General features: G+C 42.0%; 1 protein-coding gene across 6 annotated transcripts in view; it reads left to right on the forward strand.

Annotated features, from left to right (window-relative positions):
* USP30 (ubiquitin specific peptidase 30) overlaps nucleotides 1-23,120 on the forward strand; it is a 100,397-nt gene that overhangs the window by 51,554 nt on the left and 25,723 nt on the right. For 2 of the 6 annotated variants that reach the window (XM_050749776.1, XM_050749778.1), the window contains exons 3-4: nucleotides 17,333-17,442; nucleotides 18,554-18,736. In XM_050749776.1, coding sequence (XP_050605733.1) covers nucleotides 17,333-17,442; nucleotides 18,554-18,736 — 293 coding nt within the window. Of the gene's footprint in view, nucleotides 1-14,054; nucleotides 14,244-17,332; nucleotides 17,443-18,553; nucleotides 18,737-23,120 lie in introns of those variants that run through there. The other 4 variants (XM_050749774.1, XM_050749775.1, XM_050749779.1 and 1 more) reach the window with 4 other exon arrangements.

The raw sequence follows: 23,120 nt of genomic DNA on the forward strand, positions 1-23,120 counted from the left end.
TGTGCCTACTGATCATTCTCATATCCTGTATTGTGAAGTATCTGTCCAGATATTTTGCCAGTTCAGAGAGAATTGTTTGTCTTCTTATTGAATTGCAAGAGTTCTTTACATATTCTAGATCTTAGTCTTTGTTAGATATATGTATTATAAACATTTTGTGGCTTATCTTTTTGTTTTCTTAACAGTGTCTTTTGAAGATAAAAATTTTTTAATTTTGATTAGTTTTTTCTTTTCTAGTTTGTGCCTTTTGCAACCTATCTATGAAATCTTTGTCTACCCCAAAGTTGCAAAGAGTTTTCTCCTAGTTTTCCTCAGAAAGTTTTACAGTTTTAACTTTTAATTGTAGATCTATAATTCATTTCAGTTCATTTGCATGTCTTGTTACATTCTTTTACAATAGTGTACCCTCTATATTTTTATGTGTCTTATTCCATAGTTCTCTATGGTTTATTTTGGCCATAGAGGAATGTCACATCTTGCAAAAAGGTTTGGGTGGGAAGACAGGAGATAGGGCTTGTGTTCTAGTTGTGTGACCTTAGATAAGTTCCTACAACGTTCTCATCTGTAAAATGGCACTAATTATAACTTACCCTATCTGCTGCCCATGAGTGTAGTAAGAACACAAGGAGATGATATAGAAGCCAGCATTTAGAACTGATCTAGTTCCAGAGAAAAATGTGGGGTGCTGTAACTATTCTTATCCTTTCTTTTTTTTTTTTTTTTTTGAAATGGAATCTTACTCTGTCTCCAGACTGGAGTGCAGTGGTGTGATCTTGGCTCACTGCAACCTCCACCTCCCAGGTTCAAGTGATTCTCCCACCTCAGCCTCCCAAATAGCTGGGACTACAGGTGCCCACCACCACACCCAGCAAATTTTTGTATTTTTAGTAGAGATGGGGTTTCACCATGTTGGCCAGGATGATCTCGATCTCTTGACCTCGTGATCTGCCCACCTTGGCCTCCCAAAGTGCTGGGATTATAGGCATGAACCACCACACCTGGCCAGCCATTTTCCTTCTTTCTCTATCTCAGTGTTTCACTAAGGATGGAATGTTTACCTCTGAATGTAATCAAGATGACTTGAGGTGATGTATGATATAAATATTTATCACATTTTAATTATCATATGTAGATACTTATTTTCACAAATATTAGAAAAATATTGGTTTTTTCTACATGTGAAAACAGTTTTTAAAAAGAACATTTAAAATATTTATGTGCACAGGTTGATTAATAAAATAGTGAAGGTAAAGTCTAGATATGGTAAAAAAAAATTTAGGGTGCTACCAAAATACCTGAAGTTTGAGGAAACTTTAGAGCTTAACTATTAGGGAAGTGATTAGGGAAACTATTAGGGAAGCTTGTCAAAATGCAGATTCTTAGGCATCATACTGCTATGTTCTGATCCACTTGACTAGGATGGGGCCTGGAAACCACACTCTTAACAAGCAACTAACTCAAGAGATTTTGAGGTAGGTGGTATAAGGTCCACACTTTGAGAAAGATTGCTCCTGGTATAGTAGTTCTCTACTGCTGCATAAGAAATTACCCCCAAAACTTAGCATCTTTAAAAAAATTAACATTTGTTATCCCACACAGCTTCTGTGAGTCAGGAATCCAGCAAGAGCAGCTGAGTTGGCTGGCTCTTGCTCAGGGTCTTTTATGAGGTTGTAGCCAGATGTTGGCTATGGCTGTGGTCTCATCTGAAGACTTGATTGTGGCTGGAGGATCCACTTTCAAGATGGTGCACTCACGTGATTGGCAAGTTGGCAATGGCTGTTGGCAGAAGGCCTCAGTTCCTTGCCACATGGACCTCTCCACAGTGCTGCCTGAGCATCTTCACAACATGGTGACTGGCTTTTCCCAGAGCAAGTGTTCCAAGAAAAAGCAAAGTGGAAGCAGCAATGTATTTTATGACCTGGCTTTGGAATTCACATAGCATCACTCTCACAATAGCTTTTTGTTTGCACATGTTAGCCTTATTCAATGTGAGATATGAATTCAGAACATGGCGGATCATTGGGGACATATCTTGGAGGCTACCACACTCAGCTTTTCTCCCATATTGCCCTACGTGGTCAAAATTCTCAGAAGAGGCAGTGGAGAAAGAACCAGATTCTCTACCAGGAAATGGGGTGTCTGGTTCCAGTTCTGCCCTCATTTAAACTCTCAGGTCCTCTGTTTCCTCATCAGTCAACTGAGCTGGCCTCTGACAGTCTCTTCAGTTTAGGACCTTCCAGATTAGAAAGAAAACAATTGTTTCCTTAAGATTAGATGTTCTGCAAAACAATGTGCTGAAGACTTACAGGATTTCTGTTTTAACAGGATAAGGTGACTTTCAGGCAAATGCAATTCTTGCTGAGGAAAACGAAAGAAATCTGGTCACTGACAACCAATAAATTAACAACAAATAGAAGGAAACATGCACAATTAATCACATTCAAGTTCCTGAAAGTTTGCCGGGGCTTCATGATTTAAGAAAATGAATATGGCCAGGTGTGGTGACTCACCCATGTAATCCCAGCACTTTGGGAGGCCGAGGCGGGTGGATCACAAGCTCAGGAGTTCAAGACCAGCCTGGCCAACATGGTGAAACCCTGTCTCTACTAAAAATACAAGAATTAGCCAGGAATGGTGGCGTGTGCCTGTCGTCCCAGATACTCTGGAGGCTGAGGCAGAAGAATCGCTTGAACCCAGGAGGTGGAGGTTGCAGTGAGCCGAGATCCTGCCACTACACTCCAGTCTGGGTGACAGAGTGAAACTCCATTTCAAAAATAAAGGAAGAAAAGAAAAAGAAAAAGAAAATGAATATATGTGAAGCATGAACTTATCAATCATATAAATTAGGTGATGCCTATTCCATAGCAAATTATTTTTGTAAAGGATTTATCATGGCATTCCTTGAAGAGCTGCTTTGGAAGGTCAAACCGTGGGTTTATTGTTGTGAAGATGTGAAGTAAGAAAAGCTTTGAAGTGGGGTTTTAGGATCCCTCTGTCAATTGAAGCTCAACCAGAAAAAAATACTTTGAATTACAAAGATTGTGACAATTTAGAATGACTGCATAAAGAAAGACAAACTTATATTCTCTCAAATTATTTTTTAATTATAAAAAATTATTGTAGAAACTCAAATAATATGAAACAGCACTCAGAAGAAAATTAAAATTACTAGTAATTTTACCGCACAGAGATAACCAAGAGTGACCACTTAAGAGGCATATCCTCATAGTCATTTGTCTGTTCAGGGACACCCACATATAGGTATCGTTATACAAGTTTGTGACCATATTTATCGTATTAGCTGACCTTCTTTTTTCACTTTGTATAAGCTTCTAATGAGCTTTTTTTCCCAAAAGAAGCGTCAATCGGCCGGGCGCGGTGGCTCAAGCCTGTAATCCCAGCACTTTGGGAGGCCGAGACGGGCGGATCACGAGGTCAGGAGATCGAGACCATCCTGGCTAACACGGTGAAACCCCGTCTCTACTAAAAAATACAAAAAACTAGCCGGGCGAGGTGGCGGGCGCCTGTAGTCCCAGCTACTCGGGAGGCTGAGGCAGGAGAATGGTCTAAACCCGGGAGGCGGAGCTTGCAGTGAGCTGAGATCCGGCCACTGCACCCCAGCCTGGGTGACAGAGCAAGACTCTGTCTCAAAAAAAAAAAAAAAAAAAAAAAAAGAAGCGTCAATCTTGATGCTGTGTTTCTATTATGTTTTTCAAGTTTTAAATTATTTTTTGAATAAATACTGCATGGAGATGGTGCAAAATTCACTAAGAACAAAAAGATGTTCATTTCTGTCCTCAGTCATACGGTTGTCTTCCCAGAGGCAAGCAATGTGTGCTCCCAGTTACTTATTTATCCCTGCAATTATAAATGCCTAATATTTTATTCTCTCACACAAATGATAGCATTTCCCCATTTTTCTGCACCCTCCTATTTTCTCTTAACAATACATCTGAGCACCTTTCCTAACAATACAGAAAGAGTTGGCTCATTGTTTTCATAGCTACGTAGTACTTTGCTGTGTGTGTATATAATAATTTTGTTGAATATTTAAATTGCTTCCAGTCCCATACTATTAAAAATAATGTTGCAGAACATTATACTCAATGGTGAGAGACTAAAAGCTTTTCCTCTAAAATCAGGAACAAGATAAGGATGCCTGCTTTCACAACTTCTATTTAATGTAGTACTGTAAGTTCTAGCCACAGCAATTAGGCAAGAAAAAGACATAAAAGGCATCCAAATCAGAAAGAAAGAAGCAAAATTATCATTGTTTTCAGATGATATGATTTCATATGCAGAAAACCTTAAAGAGTCCAGAAAAAAAGCTGTTAGAACTAATAAATAAATTCAGCAAAGTAGCAGGATACAAAGAAAGTCAATACACAAGAATCAGTTGCATTTCTAGACACTAACAATGAATAATCTGAAAAGGAAGTGACAAAAACTGTTCCATTTACAATAGCACCAAAAAGAATGAAATACTTAGGAATTAACTTAATCAAGGAGGTGAAAGACTTTTACAATGAAAAATCACAAAATATTGCTGAAAGAAATTAAAGAAGACATAATGGAAACACATCCCAAGTCCATGGATTGGAAGAATTAATATCATTGAAATGTCAATAATACCCAAAGTGATCTACAGAGTAAATACAATCTCTGTCAAAATCCCATTTATTTTTTGAAGAAATAGAAAAACCCATTCTAAATTCATGTGCACTCTCAAGGGACCTCAAATAGCCAAAACAACCTGAGAAAGACAAGCTAAGTTGAAGGACTTACTCTTTCTAATTTCATAACTTACTACAAAGCTACACTAATCAAAACAGTATGATACTGGCATAAGATAGGCATATAGACCAATGAAGCCCAAATATAAACTCTCTGATATATGGTCAAGATGACTTTTGACAAGAGTACCAATACCAATGAAAGGGAAAAGGACAGTCTTCATCAAATAGTTCTGGGAAAACTGGATATCCACGTGCAAAAGAATGAAGTTGCTCCCTTACCTAACAACACATGCAAAAGTTAATTCAAAATGGATAAATATCAAAATGCAAGACCTAAAATGATAAAACTCTTGGAAAATAATACAGGGCAAAACCTTTGTGACATTGGATTTGGCAGCAATTTCTTGGATATGACACTGAAGACACAGGCAACAACAACAAAAAATTGACAAATTGGACTTCATGAAAATTTAAAACTTTTGTGCATCAAAAGACACTATCAAGAATAAGAAAGCAACCCACAGAACAGGAGGATATCTTTGAAAAATTATATATCTGGTAAGAAATTAATATCTAGAGCATATAAAGGACTTCCAAAACTCAGTAACAAAATAACAACCTGATTCAAAAATGAGCAAAGGATATTTTTCCAAAGAAGATATACAAATATGGTTAATAAATACCTGCAAAGATGTTCAACATTACTAATCACTAGAGAAATACAAGTTAAAGCTACAATGAGATGCCACCTCAAACCCATTATAATGGCTACTCTTAAAACAGAAAATAACAAGTGTTGGCAAGGATGTGGAGAAATTGCAACCCTTGTGCACTGTTGGTGGGAATGTAAAATGGTACAGCTGCTGTGGAGAAAGTATGACGGTTCCCCCAAGAAATTAAAAATAGAATTAACATATGATTCTATTCAGTTTGGGTACATATCCAAAAGCAATTTCCATTTGGGTACATATCCAAAAGCATTGAAAGCAGGGTCTTGAAGAGATACTTGTATATACCCATGTTCATAACAACATTATTCACAATAGCTAAAACATAGAAGCAACCCATGTCCATCAACAAATGAATGGATAAGCAGAATGTGGTACACAATGAGGAATACTGTTCTGCCTTAAAAAGGAAGGAAATTCTACAATATGCCACACCATAAATGAACCTTGAGGACGTTACGCTAAGTGAAGTAAGCCAGACACAAAAAGACAAATTACTGTGTGATTCCACTTATAGGAGATACTTAGAGTAGTTGAATAAATAGAGACAAAATGTAGAATGGTTGTTGCTAGGTACTGAGGAGAGTGTAGAATGAGGAGTTACTGTTTAATGGGTACAGAATTTTAGTTTTGCAGATGGAGAGTTCTGGAGATGGATGGTGGTGATGGTTACACAACATTATGAATGTCTTTCAATACCACTGAACTGTACACTTAAGAATGGTTGGCCAGACATGGTGGCTCACGCCTGCAATCTGAGCAGTTTGGGAGGCTGAGGTGGGAGGATTGTGTGAGGCCAGGAGTTTGACACCAGCCTGGGCAACATAGTGAGACCCCATCTCTACAAGAAAGAAGAAAAATCAGCCAGGCACAATGGCTTGTGTCTGTAGTCCTACCTACTCGTGAGGTTAGGGTGGAAGGATCATTTGGGCTCAGGAGTTCAAGGCTGCAGTGAGCTGTGATAATGCCACTGCACTCCAACCTGGGCAACAGAGTGAGACTCTTTCTCTAAAAATAAAAATAAAAATAAGAAAAGAATGATTAAGACGACAAATTTTGTTATGTGTATTTTGCCACAATAAAAATATTGGAAAAATCCTCTCAAATGCTGCAGTAAATATGTTTATTCTTCTACATATATGATAAAGACTTTGTCACTGAGTGTGCAGATTTGTAATTTTGATAAACATCCAAATTATTCTACCTATACCTCTCACAGAGATACCCAGGACTTCCTGTTTACCCGTATACCATCATCTTTATGTTAGCCCACTTTTTCATGCTCTGTTAATCTGATGGGGAAAAAATGTTTTCTGATTGTAGTTTTAATCTGCATTCTTTTCACTACCAAGTAAGGTCAAACATCTTTTTTTTTTTCTGTCGCCAGGCTGGAGTGCAGTGGTGTGATCTCTGCTCACTGCAACCTCTGCCTCCTGGGTTCTAAGCGATTCTCCTGCCTCACCCTCCCAAGTAGCTGGGATTATTGGCATGCACCACCACGCCTGGCTAATTTTTGTATTTTTAGTAGAGATGGGGTTTCCCCATGTTGGCCAGGCTGGTCTTGAACTCCTGAGCTCAGGTGATCCACCCGCCTCGGCCTCCCAAAGTGTTGGTATTACAGGCATGAGCCACGGCGCCTGGCCAAATGTCTTTCCAAAGGGGTAAGAGCTACTTATGTTCCATTTCCTATCCCCTCTTTAGCCCACTCTCTGATGTAAATGAGATCCCAGCTAAAATCAGGGCTAGGTTGCTCCATATGTCCAGGCAGTGTCTTGAAACCAACAGAAATGTGGGGTGCAGATCACAGTGGGGATGTGGGGTGCAGATCACAGTGGGGGTGTGGGGTGATCGTCCCAGCCGGATGGGCTCAGATCTCAGGCAGAATTGTCCAGCTTAAGACACAGGCCTTAAAACCACACAGACCCGCCTGCCATACTGTCTAGTCACAAGCCCACAGTATGACCTTAGCCCAGTCAATTCACTTCTCTGGGCTTTAGTTACCTCTTCTGTGAAATGGGATTTTAATAGAACCCACTAGGAGGGGCTGTTGGGAGGATGAAACAGGACAGTGCATGTAGCTACCTAGCATGGGGACTTGTTGATAACAAGTTTTGGCAGGTGGTTGCAATCACTATGTTTCAGGTAAGGAAACTGTGACCCCATTGTGCCAGTCAGGGTTCTCCAGAGAAAAAGAATCAATAGAATGTGTGTGTGTGTATGAACACGTATAGTTCATATAGATACAGATATAGCCATAGAAATAGACATATAGACATAGCTATACATGTAGACATAGATATAGATATAAGAGACAGCCTTAGTTTAAAGAATTGGCTCATACAATTGTGGAAACTAGCAAGTCCAAAATCTATAGTGTGCCAGAAAGCTAGAGACCCAGGGAAAAAGCCAGTGTTGCAATTCAGTTTAAAGGCAGTCTGTAAGCAGAATTCCCTCTTATTCCCTCTTGCTTGGGGGAAGTCAGTCTTAGGCTCACTGGAACCTCTGCCTTCCAGGTTCAAGTGATTCCCCGCCTCAGCCTCCCTAGTAGCTGGGACTACAGGCACATGCCACCATACCTGGCTAATTTTTTTTTTTTTTTTTTTTTTGTATTTTAGTAGAGACGGGGTTTCACCATGTTGGCCAGGATGGTCTTGATCTCCTGACCTCGTGATCTGCCCACCTCAGCCTCCCAAAGTGCGGGGACTACAGGCGTGAGCCACTGCGCCTGGCCCAGTCTTTTTTTTTTCTTCCTCTTCAGGCCTTCAATTAATTGGATGAGGCCCACCCACTATTTGGAGGGCAAACTATTTTACTCAAAAATCCACCAATTTAAATGTTAATCTCATCCAAAAACCATCTCACAGAAACATCCAGACTAATGTCTGACCAACTATCTGGGCACTTTGGCTTAGCCAAAGTTCACACTTAAAATTAACTACCACACTCAGGGAAAAAGATGAATTGCCTAGGCTCACATTGCCAGCCAGCTGGAAGGCCTGTTGTTGCTGCTGCTGTTGTTGTTGAAATGGAGTCTTGCTTTGTCGCCCAGGCTGGAGTGCAGTAGTGTGATCTCAGCTCACTGCCACCTCCGCCTCCCGGGTTCAAGCAATCCTCCCATCTCAGCCTCCCGAGTAGCTAGGATTACAGGTGTGCGCCATCATGCCCAGCTAATTTTTGTATTTTCAGTAGAGACAGGGTTTTACCATGTTGGCCAGGCTGGTCTCAAACTCCTGACCTCAGGTGATCCACCCGCCTGGGCCTCCCAAAGTGTTGGGATTACAGAGGTTGAGCCACTGTGCCCGGACAGCTGGAAGTTTTGATCCAGACCTTGAACCAAAGATTTTTTAATTTCATTGACTAGAGTGACCATATATTTGGAGACAGTCTCAGTTCAACACATGTCATCCCAGCATAATTCTTAGTAAAACCACCTTTTATTCCTCCAATTGGTTCAGTGTGAACAATAAAGGTGGATGCTTTTTTTTTTTAATTAACTAAGGAAACCCTTCTTATGTTCATTCAACATTTATTCACCTAAGAGACAATGTTTACTCTACACTTCATCCTCTTCTGGCCTTGGGGTCAACCCACAAACTTGTCTGGGGAGAAGGATGAATCATTGCTAAGAATGTGCTGCCGACATAATTGAGATCATGGTCAGAGGATCAATGGAAAAAAACAAGAGCTACAACAGACAGTTCTGACATGCCGTGTGAGGTGGAATTTAAATGATTTTGAGACATTTGTTATTGTTTTGTTTTGGCCTCCAAAACAACCGCATAAGGAAAAAATAAACAGAAATCCTGTGAGTGTTTGAATCTTTCTGTGTTTATTCTTTTTACCTGTGGACAAACACAAATATTTTATACATGTTCATGGGAAAGCATCTTGTTTTCCAGACCGGACACTAAGACCCAGCACTGAGGACAAAAGGAAGCAAGCTCTGCATATTCTAAGTGTTGCAAACTAGGGTCCATCCTCTGGGCCAGCCCTCTCCTCTAGGGGCTTACACAGAGTGTGTTGGGTAAGTGTGGCATTTAAAGAGAGAGCACTTTGGGAGGCCACGGTGGGTGGATCACTTAAGCCCAGGAGTTCGAGACCAGTCTGGGCAACATGGTGAAACCCTGCCTCTACAAAAAATTAGCTAGACTAATTTTAGTATTCACCCAGCAGGCTGAAGTGGTGGTTCCCAAAGTGTAGTCTGCAGGCTCCCTAAGGGTGCTCAAGACCCTTTTAGGAGGTTCAGAATTTTTCGTAATAATACTAAGCCTTTCCCATTCCCATTCACTCACCAGTGTATCTTGGAGTTTTCCAGAGGCTGTACAATGAGTGATGTAATCACGGGTCTGACGTCTAATAGAATGTCTGCTGCTTTTGCTTTTTGAGACATAGTCTTGCTCTGTTGGCCAGGCTGTGTGGTGGAGTGCAGTGGCACAATCATGGCTCACTGCAACCTCTAACTCCTGGGCTCAAGCAATCCTCCCACCTCAGCCTCGCAAGTAGCTGGGACTACAGGTGTGTGCCATCACACCCAGCTAACTTTCGTATTTTTGTAGAGACAGGGTTTTACCATGTTGCCCAGACTGATCTCAAATTCCTGGGTTCAAGGGGTCCACTCACCCTCAGTCACCCAAAGTGCTGGGATTACAGGTGTGAGCCATTGCACTTGGCATGCTTCAGTATTGTTGGGTTTTAAATATTTCTGTTTCCATCAGTGGTTGCCAGGGGTTGAAGGTGGGTGGAGGGGGGTGAGTACAAAGGGCCAGGGGGTCACTTGTGGGCAATGGTGGTTCCATATCTTGATTCACCTGAGGTCAGGAGATCGAGACCAGCCTGGCCAACATGGTGAAACCCTGTCTCTACTAAAAATACAAAAATTAGCCAGGTGTGATGGCACGTGCCTGTAGTCCCAGCTACTCACTAGTCTAAGGCAGGAGAATCGCTTTAACCTGGGAGGTGGAGGTTATAGTGAGCCAAGATCGCCCCACTGCACTCCAGCCTGGACGACAGAATAAGACTCTGTCTCGAAAGACAAAAAAAAAGGAAAAAAAAAGAAAGAAAGAAAGAAAAAGAAAAACCTGATGTAAAACAGTTTATTCTTTAAGTGCAGGGGTGTGTAATGTAATCCTTGCTTGGCATGACCTTAGATCCTGTTCATAATTTGGTATCTTATTGCCACAAAGAGTCCATTCTGTCTGTCTTATGATCACTGTTTTAACATTAATGCTGGTCAGTTGTTGTGTCTAAACTTCTAACGGAAGTGGGTATATGGAGGCATGTCTGACCTCCCATCTCATCATGGCCGGGAACTCACTGTTTAAGGTTTCTTGAAGTTCCCCTTGGCCAAGAGGGGGCCCATTCAGTCAGCTGGGGGGGCTTAGGATTTTTAATTTACATTGTGCTCACTGGAGTAGCACTTTTAATTTCCTTCAAGAAATTTTCCTTTGAATTCACAACTTGGCTAAATGTTTGGTGCAAGAAAGCTTGCTTTCAGCCTATCCAGACTTTTGACATGCCTTCCTCACTAGGCTTAATCATTTCTAGCTTTTGATTTAAAGTGAGAGATGTGTGACTCTTCCTATCCCTTGAACATGTAGAGGCCATTGTGGGGTTATTAACTGACTGAAATTCAATATTGTTGTGTTTTACGGACTAGGGAGACCTGAGAAGAGGGAGAGAGAGGGGGGAACAGCCAGTTAGCAGAGCACTTGGAACGCACACAATACTGATTAAGTTGGCTGTCTTATATGAATGCTGTTTGTGGCACCCAAAAACAATTACAATAGTAACATTAAGGATCACTAATCACAGATCACCTTAATAGGTATAATAATAATGATGAAAAACTTTGGGGTCAGGTGCGGTGGCTTACACCTGTAATCCCAGCACTTTGAGAGGACAAGGCAAGCATATCTCCTGAGGGCAGGAGTTCGAAACCAGACTGGCCAACACAGTGAAACCCCCATCTCTACTAAAAATGCTAAAATTAGCCAGGCATGGTGGCGCGTGCCTGTAATTCCAGCTATTTGGGTGGCTGAGGCACGAAAATCGCTTGAACCCCGGGAGGCGGAGGTTGCAGTGAGCCAAGATTGCACCACTGCACTCCAGCCTGCATGACAGAGTAAGGCACTATTGCAAAAAAGAAAAGAAAAAAAATGTTTGAAATATTGCAAGAATTACCAGGATGTGGTACAGAGACATGAAGTGAGAACATGCTGTTGAAAATGGACCCAATAGACTTGCTGTAGTGAGGTTGCCGCATACCTTGAACTGTAAAAATGCAGTATCTGTGAAGCACAATAAAGTGAAGTGCAATAAAACAAGATACGCTGGGCCGGGCAAGGTGGCTCACATCTGTAATCCCAGCACTTTGGGAGGCTGAGGTGGGTGGATCACAAGGTCAGGAGTTCAAGACCAGCCTAGCCATTATGGTGAAATCTCTTCTCTACTAAAAACACAAAAATTAGCCAGGCGAGGTGGCGGGCGCCTATAGTCCCAGCTACTTGGGAGGCTGAAGCAGGAGAATCACTTGAACCCAGGAGGCGGAGCTTGCAGTGAGCCGAGATCGTGCCACTGCACTCCAGCCTGGGTGACAGAGCGAGACTCCGTCTCAAAAAAAAACAAAAAACAAAAAACCAGATATGCCTATATACCTCAATTTTAAGGAAACAAAAATTCTCAATTTTAATTTCTAACAGGGTACAGTTAGATATAAACAAAATCCCTCAATCCTTTTTAAGCATACAAAGAGATCCTGAGAACAAAAACTTTGAGAACCACTGATCTAATGCATTGATTTCTTTTGTTTTGTTTCTGTAGTTGGGGCTACGGGTATGCAACACCACCCCCAGCATGAGTGCAATTACTCAGTCTGGAGTTGGAGAAAGCAATTGAAAGGGAGGGGAAAATCTCACTGGCCCTAATGCTTTATAAACTGTGCTGTCTAATATGGTAGCTGCTGGTCACTTGCGGCTATTTAGCACATGAAAAGTGGGTACTCCAAATTGAGAGGTACTTAATACCAAAAAAAAAACCAAAAAATAATGGGCCGGGCACGGTAGCTCACGCCTGTAATCCCAACACTTTGGGAGGCCAAGGCGGGTGGATCACAAGGTCAGAAGCAGCCTGACCAACATGGTGAAACCCGTATCTACTAAAAATACAAAAAAATTAGCCGGGCGTGGTGGTGTGCACCTGTAATCCCAGGTACTCAGGAGGCTGAGGCAGAAGAATTGCTTGAACCTGGGAGGCGAGATTGTGCCATTGCACTGCAGCCTGGGCAACAGAGCGAGACTCCGTCTCAAAAAAAAAAAAAAAAAGAATGTAAATTATCTCATCAATAATTTTCACATAGAAATGACAACATTTTTTGTTTTTCTTTTCTTTGTTTTTGGTAGCCATGGATTCTTGCTATGTTGCCCAGGTGGTCTTGGACTCTGGGCCTGAAGCCATCCTCTCACCTGGCCTCCCAAAGTGCTGGGATTATAGGCATAAGCCACTGAACCTGCCCCAATATTTTGAACATATTGGGTCAAGGAAAATATACGGTTAAAATTAAGTTTACTTCTTGCTTTTTTTTTTTTTTTTTTTTTTTTTTTTGAGATGGAATCTCACTCTGTCACCCAGACTGGAGTGTAGTGGGATGATCTTGGCTCAGTGCAACCTCCACCTCCAGGGTTCAAGCAATTCTCCTGCCTCAGCCTCCTGAGTAGCTGGAATTACAGGCACCTGCCACCACACCCGGTTAGTTTTTGTATTTTTAGTAGAGACAGGGTTTCACCACTTTGGCCAAGCTGGTCTCAAACTCCTGACCTCAGGTGATCCACCAGCCTCATTCTCCCAAAGTGTTGGGATTACAGGCGTGGGCCACGGCGTCTGGCCTACCTCTTGCTTTTTACTTTAATGCGGCTACTAGAAAATGTAAAATTACCTATGTGGCTTCTGTATACTTCTGTTGGAGAGTGCTATTCTGGGGATACACACACTGAACTGCCAATCTCTGTTTCACCACTTACAAGTTGTGTCAAAAAACTTACTATTTCTTCGAATTTCTTGGGTTCCCTGGGATGTAAAATGTGGGTAATGTTAGAGTTGGTGTGAATATTAAACGTAAATAATGTATGTGACATACTTAGCTCTATACCTGGCACCTAAATAAACAATAAGTTTGTTAGCTATTATTATTAAAGACGTTGATTTCTCTACTGATATCGTCAGAGATGGGCCTCATGCTCATTAAAGTTCCTTCCTCTGCGACCTATTTCCACTCTGGCCACAATAATAACTAATTATAGCAAAGGCCTGACCCGACTTTCGGCCGTTGGCCTCCTTCTCCACACCGAAAAATTCAAATCATGACCCAGGGTCCATCCTAGAAGTGTGCCATCTGTATTTATCAATGGAGCCTAAGCAAATCTGAAAACCAAGCACCCCAGGCAGCTGAGCCTCGCTTAGCAACCGACGCTGAGGTCTGTTGCTAAGGGAAAAGAAAGAAAGGACGTGGTCCTTCAGCTATTGCTCTCCGGAGGCAGCTACTTCCGGTCCCCCGGGCCCTGTCCTGCGGTCTACCTTCCCCCGAGGTACTGGGCCTGCGGCCGTAGGTTCCGCTGTCTCGGGAACCTTCGTAGCCCTCGGTCAGGCGGCGGCGGGGGCGGCAGTAGCGGCGGAGGTGGCTTCAGGCCTCCGGTGCGGCTGCAATGCTGAGCTCACGGGCCGAGGCGGCGATGACCGCGGCCGACAGGGCCATCCAGCGCTTCCTGAGGACCGGGGCGGCCGTCAGGTGAGATTTTGGGGGGCGGGGCGGCCGAAGAGGCCGGGACAGGGTCCCCAGCTTGGGCCCGTGACGGCTTTTTCATGCCCTAGTTGGGGTCTCCAGGGCCCGCGCGGGCATTCCGGGAGCTTCTGCGTCCTTTAGGGTTGGAGGCCTGGGCCTGTAGGTGGGAGGACTGACGGGCTCCAGTCCTTCGGCAACAACAATTCTGTCTGCACCCCCCGGGTCCGTCTGTCCCTCCCCCTCCTGTCATTGTTCCCAGGACATCCAGGGCCCTCCAGTCTTGTCAGGGCCCCTAATTCTGTCAGTGCCCTCAGTTCTTTCAGTGCCTCCTAGGCCTGCCAAGACCCCTCAATCTTTCTAGTATACCCCCAATCCTTCTGGGTCCCCCAATCATATCTGCCAGGGGTTCCCCAATCTTGGCGTGGTTCTTCCAGTCCTGTAAGTGCCCCGGGCCTGCAAGCCCCGCGTTTTGTTAGTACCGCCCCCTATTCCTGTTAGCCCGCCCTCTAGTCTAATATGGATCCCCACTTCTGTCTGAGTCCCTGATGTTATTAGTGTGAGTAAAGGCCCTTGTTTTGCAAGGGTCTCTAAATTGGTCAGTGCCTCTTTAACCTGTTAAGGCTGCTTGTTCCTGTTAAATCTTTCCGTTCTTGTTAGGACTCCTCGATTGCCTGGGTTCCCAATCCTGTCAGGGCCCCCATTTCCTTATTCACCCTCCCAAGGGCTCCAGGCTTCAGAACTGAGTACCCCCTCCCCCACTGCTGACCCCAAATAACTGAGACCTGTTGCTCAGGTCGGCTTCCTCTGGAACTGGAGCAGGTTTAAAGAGCTTATTATTCCAGGGCGAAAAGGCCTCGATACCTATCCTGTCCAGTGCCCCCATTCCGTAGGTGGGAAGTGTGGCCCCATAGCTGACCTCATAGCAGAGTTGGGAGGAGAAGCCAGATCTCTTCACCCCCAGGCCCCACCACTCTTCTCGTGATGTCATTTTGCAGAGGAATGGAGTTTCCAAAGTCGCCAGTTGTCCCTGGGTATTTTTTCCTTATGCTGCTAAAGTCATGGACAAGTCCTCTCTCCCATCCCCTTGACACTGTTTCCTTCAGTTTCTGTCTTGAACTTTGTGGTTTTAAGCACAGACTTGGGAGACAGACACGCATGATTCAGAGCCATGTTCGTTCACTCACTGTGACCAAGTTGGTCTCTTAGTTTCCTCAGTTATAAAAATGAAAGTGATGGTATAATCTGCTTCTGTGGGATTGTTTAAAAAATGAGGTAAGACTGTCACAGTGCCTGGCATAGAGTATGCACCCTTAAATATTAGTGTTTGACTGGGGGATTTTAAGCACTGGTAAAGTGCTTTAGCATTTCCATGACAGTCCTTTGTAACCTTTCCAAGCACTTTTGTGAACTCATGTATTGTGTAAAAGCACAGTGATGCATTAGGAAACTTCAAGAATAGCTTTCACCGGCTGGGCATGGTGGCTTACACCTGTAATCCCAGCACTTTGGGAGGCTGAGGCAGGCAGATTGCTTGAGCTCAGGAGTTTGAGACCAGCCTGGGCAACATAGTGAGAGCCTGTCTTTACAAAAAAATTTAAAAATTACCTGGGCGTGTGGTGTGCACCTGTGGTCCTAGCTACTCGGGAGGTTGAGGCAGGAGGATCGCCTGAGCCCGGAAGGTGGAGATTGTATTGAGCTGAGATGGCACCACTGCACTGCAGCCTGGGCACTAGAGCAAGATACTGTCTCAAAAAAAAAAAAAAAAAAAAAAAAAAAACCAACAAAAGAGAAGGAATAGCTGTCATGAATGAACCTGAGATTGTAATGCTTAATTTGTAGCAGCTAACATTTATTAAGTTCTTACTATGTACTCTGTACCTTCACACTTATTTAATCCTCACCACAACCCTATGAGGTAGGTCTTATGGATGGTCCCCATCGTACAGATGAGGAAACTGAGGCTTAGAAGGTGAAATGATGCCAAATGAAGTAGCAAAGCCAGGACTGAACCAGAATAATGTAATCCCACTTTCTTAACCAAGTTTGGTGCATATTCTGTTGGCTATGTCTTGGAAAACAAATATTTATTTGAAATTCAGCTATCAGCTATGATACTAAGAAATGCTGATTATTGTAAAGCAGAGTCACTATTATCACCAGTGACTCTTCACCAAGTTAATGTTTACTAAACTGAAATCAAAACAATATTCACATGATCCAAATATTGGGATAATAATGTATTACACACACACGCACATACAAACACGTATATATACATGTGTAACACATATGCAGATACACATTACATAGCTATATACACATAGATGGTTTGTCTTATTTTGTAGAAATATATAACTTTGTATAAAAACAATGTTTTAAATTGCTGGTGAAATTTCTTAATTTGTAGCAAAAGCATAACCAGTGTTTAAGTCAAGCCTGTAGTTAGGAAATCTTTAATTTTATAAACATTCAGCTCTTTTATACCATTGTATGTGTGCCCCTTTCCTGTCTAATATTCTAAAAGAGAAATTCATTTCTGTATATTTTCTCTAGTATTCAGTCATTCAATAAATATTTTTACATATATATATATATATATATATTTTTTTTTTTTTTTTTTTTTGAGACTGAGTGTTGCTCTTTTGCCCAGGCTGGAGTGCAATGGCACGATCTCAGCTCACTGTAACCTCTGCCTCCCAGATTCAAGTGATTCTCCCACCTCAGCCTCCCGAGTAGCTGGGACTACAGGTACACATCACCACGGCCAGCTAATTTTTGTGTTTTTAGTAGAGACAGGGTTTCACCATGTTGCCCAGGCTGGTGTCAAACTCTGGGGCTCAAGGGATCCTCCTGCCTTGACTTCCCAAAGTGCTGGGGTTACAGGGATGAGCCAATGTGCCCGGCTGACTTAGATTTTAAATCCTAATGTCTAAACATCCTGATTTTTAAGATGTAATCCTATAACTATATATTACTTTAACTTGAAATTAGGTATTTGGTGGGTTATTTTGACAAAATGTTATTCTGTCTATATCTGTATATTCGCCTATTGTGTTTGTGATGAGGGAAGACCGTAAATTTGTTTTCTTTTTTAGATATAAAGTCATGAAGAACTGGGGAGTTATAGGTGGAATTGCTGCTGCTCTTGCAGCAGGAATATATGTTATTTGGGGTCCCATTACAGAAAGAAAGAAGCGTAGAAAAGGTAAGAATGAGAACACTGCATTATGGTCTGTAGACTTGACCCAGATCCCTGTTATCTGAAAACAGTACAAAGAAGGTTGGGAGGTTGGTCGTATTTGTTCTCTGTATCTTTAAAATTAGGACTTCAGGTTTTGAAACAGTACTTTTACCATTAGTTGTTATTTGATACCCTGTAGTAAAAAGATTTCTATTTCAGCCCCTCTCCAGACTGGAGTTTGAGGCATGCTTTGTAATGAAAAATGTCAAGCGGCGTAATTGTCTAAGAAGTGTTCTCATTAATATGGCAATTACAGTTTTCAGTGGTACAAACTGACCAATTACATCATACATTTGTGTTCTCTCAGACTAGCTTGCTAATAACTGGTAAAAATTTCAAGTTAGTGCCTTCATTACTAAAAAACTATTTTCTAATTTTTTTTAAATGCTCCCTTTTGAAAGTGTTGCACTATGTAACATTGAATAAAATTCAGCAAAGAAAGAAAAGAATGTGGTGAAATTTGATCATTGTTAAATCTGGGGACAGTTATAATTGAGGTTTATTATACATTCTCCCTCCTTTTGTGTGTCTTTGAGAACTTTGAGAATAAGAAGTTTTTTAAAACGATTGCTAGCAGAAGACAGAAGTATATTCGATTTTGTTGATCTCTGCAGAAAGACTGATCAGAATTGGTATAGTGGAGTCTTTCCCAGTGATTGTTAAGATAAGAACAGAATCATTGTCCTGGGGAAGTAACAACAGAACAATTGTTTTCTTCTGTTCTCAGAAACATTGCTTTCTGGTTAAAGAAGAAAGAGAGCATGTAGGGGAGAATGAGGAAGAGAAAAAGACAGGAGATGGTTACTAAGTGTTTTGTACATTTAGGAAGAACCAAGCTGTGCTGGATACCATGATAGGTTTCAAAAATAACACACAAAAGGGACCTTTCCTTCTGTGCTTACAGTCTGCGGAGCAGTACTAGAACCAAGCCTTGGCCCAGATCTCTGTGGATAAGGATCTTCTTGGATCGGGATTCCAAATTTAAGGCCACAGCGCAGGAACTCTGGGTCCCAAATGGGAGAGAAATGGATCAAATATGATATGCTGTTCTCTTCTTCCCCCTGCTTTTTTTTAGGGCTCGTGCCTGGCCTTGTTAATTTAGGGAACACCTGCTTCATGAACTCCCTGCTTCAAGGCCTGTCTGCCTGTCCTGCTTTCATCAGGTGGCTGGAAGAGTTCACCTCCCAGTACACCAGGGATCAGAAGGAGCCCCCCTCACACCAGTATTTATCCTTAACACTGTTGCACCTTCTGAAAGGTATCTAGATGGGAATTTCAAGGGGATTGTGTACCTTTTCAAAGAAGTCCAGATGACAGGCAAAGAGTTAATAGCCTTATTGTAGGAAAAAATCATATAGATCATTATGAATAAAAAACACCAAGAGCCCAGTAGATACAAACAGGTATTTTTTAAAAATCAAAGATGGAGGCTGAGTGCAGTGGTTCATGCCTGTAATCCCAGCAATTTGGGAGGCCAAGGCAGGTGGATCACGAGGTCAGGAGTTCGAGACCAGCCTGACCAACATGGAGAAACCCTGTCTCTACTAAAAACACAAAAAATATTATCCGGGCGTGGTGGTGCGTGCCTGTAATCCCAGCTACTCAGGAGGCTGAGGCAGAAGAATCACTTGAACCCAGAAGGTGGAGGTTACAGTGAGCCGAGATCACACCATTGCACTCCAGCCTGAGCAACAAGAGTGAAACTCCATATCAAAAAAAAAAAAAAATCAAAGATGGAACCATAAATTGTCAAGTTAATAACAGCATTTTAAGGAAGGAAGAAATCCACTGCCACATAAGAAGTATTGTAAGAAGTATTCTGGTTTGAAAAACATTAAAAAAAAAAGTCTATTAGCCTAGGTTATTCACAAAAGAAGAAATACAAATTGCTAAAAAACTCAAATGTTCAACTTGACCATTATCAAAGAAGTACAAATAAAATAAAAATGCTACTTTTTGCCTGTCAGCAAAGATTAAAAAACAAATTTGCAGCCCTGTCCAGCTGTTGGACAATACATCCATACACCGCTGAGAGGGGTGTAACTTAGTGCAACTTTTCTGGAAAGCAGTTTGGAACTACACAATAATAGCTTGCGAAGTATTCAGTACTATTTGACCCAGTAATTCTGTGTCTGGGAGCCCGCCTTATGAAAATGGCTAGAAACTTAGATTGTGACTTAACTAGCCTGAAAAATGGAGTCTAAAAGCAACCAAGTTTAGGAATGACTGAATGGTGGCCCCCAACTTGGAGAGTCACAATATACACTGGCTTGGTAAAGGTTTTCAGAAATAACCTACCCAACTTCTTTGTTTGTTTGTTTGTTTGTTTGAGACAGAGTCTCACCTTGTCGCCCAGCTTGTTGCAGTGGTACGATCTCAGCTCACTGCAACCTTCACCTCTCGAGTTCAAGCGATTCTCCTGCTTCAGCCTCCCTAGTAGCTGGGATTATAGCCGCATGCCACCACGCCCGGCTAATTTTTGTATTTTTAGTAGAGACAGGGTTTGCCATGTTATCCAGGCTGGTCTTGAACTCCTGACCTCAAATGATCTGCCTGCCTCAGCCCAAAGTGCTGGGATTACAGGCGTGAGCCACCACACCCAGCCCAACTTCATTTTTAAACCAACTTTTTTGACTGTAGAACTGTTTTGTTTTCTTCATAAAATCTGCTGACGTTCCATGGGTATTATACAGAGCGCGATATATGCACAGAGATCTCCAACATCTAATTATTATGGCAAAAAGGGGAAAGAATGTAGATATCAAACAGAATGATTAAGCAATCACTTAATGCCATACTACTCTGTACGTACTCGATCTCATCAGACCTCAGAAGCTAAGCAGGGTAGTGCTTGGCTAGCACTTAGATGGGAAAATGATTAAGTAATCGATGGCATACAGCCATTAAGAATCACTTTTATGAAATTTTTTAAAAATTTGGGTGAGGGCATAGGCTGTAATATTAAAGAGCAGCATACAAAATACAATTTGACTTCATCAAGGTAGGAACTTCCACAGATAAAGGCTGGACTGAAAAATGCTGAAATATTAGCCATTTTGGTATTGTGCAGTCATTGGTAATTTTAAAATCGTTTTGGAAAACTACTTCTACTTTTAACAATAAGTATATATTGCTGTCACTGTAAGGAGAAAATTGGGTTTAAAAAACATTCAGCTAAATCGTGCTTCACTGAGGTGTTTTCCTATGTGAGCTCTGCTTGACACAGAAATCTTTATGAAGGAAGTGTACTTTTCTGTAGAAGAGGCGACTTGAGAATAATTTCTTTTACTATCCTGTTTTTTTAGCCCATTCCTGGTTTAGAGGAAAAAAAAAAAGTGCAACTTGCTGCCAGCGTTCATCTAATTTTACGTAAACATGCTCTTTGAGGCCAAAGCAAGTCTGACTGATTTTAAATGTGAAAATAGAAAAACTGTTCTTGGAGTTCTTTCTTTTTTTTTTTTTTTTTTTTTTTTTTTTTATGTTTGAGACGGAGTCTCGCCTTGTCGCTCAGGCTGGAGTGCAGTGGTGGGATTTTGGCTCACTGCAACCTCCGCCTCCCAGGTTCAAGCAATTCTTCTGCCTCAGCCTCCCAAGTAACTGGGATTATAGGCACTCCCCACCACGCCCAGCTAGTTTTTGTATTTTTAGTAGAGACAGGGTTTTACCAGGCTGCTCTCAAACTCCTGACCTCAAGTGATGCACCTGCCTTAGCCTCCCAAAGTGTTTGGATTACAGGCATGAGCTAAAATGCTTGGCCTTTTTAAATTTTTTTAAAAAATAGAGATGGGGTCTTGCTATGTTGACCAGGCTGGTCTCGAACTCCTGACCTCAAGTGATCCTCCCATCTTGGTCTCCCGAAGTGCTGGGATTACAGGGGTGAGCCAGCACACCCAGCCATGTTCTTGGGAGTTATTTCTAAATAGAACTTGTCTCTAATCCTAATGTAACAGAAATGTATATGATGTTACATCATATACAACAGAAATGTATATGATGTTACATTAGGATTAGAGACAGGAATATTCTTGGGGCAAATAGGAAATGGGTTAAAAGCACCACTCCAAAGATTATGTGAAAGCTGAAATGTCCACGTGAATTATCCTAACCCTGGCCTGTCAGCACTGCCCTTATCTTTCACATGGGACCCAGTACTGGGAGCCAGAGCCATCCTTGGGCTGCTGTCCCAGAATGTCTGCTCATTTCTCTGCTTCTGCTTTCCAATGTCTCTTACTTTGATTTTTTAGAAAAAAAAAATTTTTTTTGAGACAGGGTTCTGTTCTGTCAACCCAGGCTGGAGTGCAGTGGCGCAACCTCCGCTCACTGCAGCCTCTGCCTCCCAGCCCCAAAACAATCCTCTCACCTCCATTTCCTAAGTAGCTGGGACTGCAGGCACATGCCACCATTCCTGGCTAATTTTTTTATTTTTAGTAGAGACAGGGTTTTGACTTGTTGCCCAGGCTGGTCTCGAACTCCTAAACTCAAGCAGTGTGCCCACCTTGGCCTCCCAGAGTGCTGGGATTGCAGGCATGAACCACCATGCCTGGCCTATAAATAATTTTTTAATTATACAAGTAATGCATGAATCAGTTCTCTTTGTAAAAAATTAAAGCATTACAGAGAAGGCCAGAGTCCCCTTTATCAATACTCCAACCCTGCTCCCCTCTACCGTTCCCAAAGGTGGATCCTTCCAGACCTTTTTCTGTTCATTTAAATACATTTCTGTGCATCCATAGAAATGATATATTGTGGGGTTTTTTGGTGTTTGATTTTTTGTTTTTTTGGAGACAGGGTCTCACCCAAGCTGAAGTGCAATGGTGCAGTCTCAGCTCACCGCACTTGAGCCTCCTGGGCTCAAGCTATCCTCCCACCCCAGCTTCCTGAGTAGCTGGGACTACAGGTGCGTGCTGCCACACCCGGCTAATTTTTGTATTTTTAGTAGAGACAGGGTTTCATCATGTTGCCTAGGCTGGTCTTGAACTCCTGGGCTCAGGTGATCCGCCCGCCTCAGCCTCCCAAAGTGCTGGGATTACAGGCATGAGCCACCGCACCTGGCTTGTATATTGTTTTGTTTTGTTTGTGATTTACATGGCCAAATATAATAAGCATTAGAGAAGTGTCCATTTTAGTACATGTAGTTCTACCTCCTTCACTTTTTTTTTTTGGGTGTATTGGTCTTATAGTTTGTCTTCTGTGAATTGCTTGTTTATATCCTTTGCCTACTTTTTAAAATTGTGGCAAAATATCCCTAACATAAAATTTACCATTTTCAGCGTATAGTTCAGTAGATTAAGTACAGCCACATTGTTGTGTAGCAGTCACCCCCATCCCTCTCTAGAACTCTTCATCATCCCGTACTGAAACTATACCCATGAAACAGTAACTCCCATTCTCCCCTCCCCCTAGCCCTTGGTAACCACTGCCCTACCTTCTCTTTCTTTAAATTTGACTCAGACCTCATTAAGTCATGAGTTTCCTCATATTTATAAGATGTACCTCATTAAGTGGACTCATATAATATTCACCCTTTTGTAACTGGCTTATTTCACTTAATATCTTCAGGGTTCCCATGTTATACCACATATCAGAATTTCATTCCTTTTTAAGGCTGAAAATATTCTTTTTTTTCTTTTAAGGCGAAGTCT

This window comes from Macaca thibetana, chromosome 11 (assembly GCF_024542745.1).
Source record: "Macaca thibetana thibetana isolate TM-01 chromosome 11, ASM2454274v1, whole genome shotgun sequence".
Lineage (NCBI taxonomy): Eukaryota > Metazoa > Chordata > Mammalia > Primates > Cercopithecidae > Macaca > Macaca thibetana.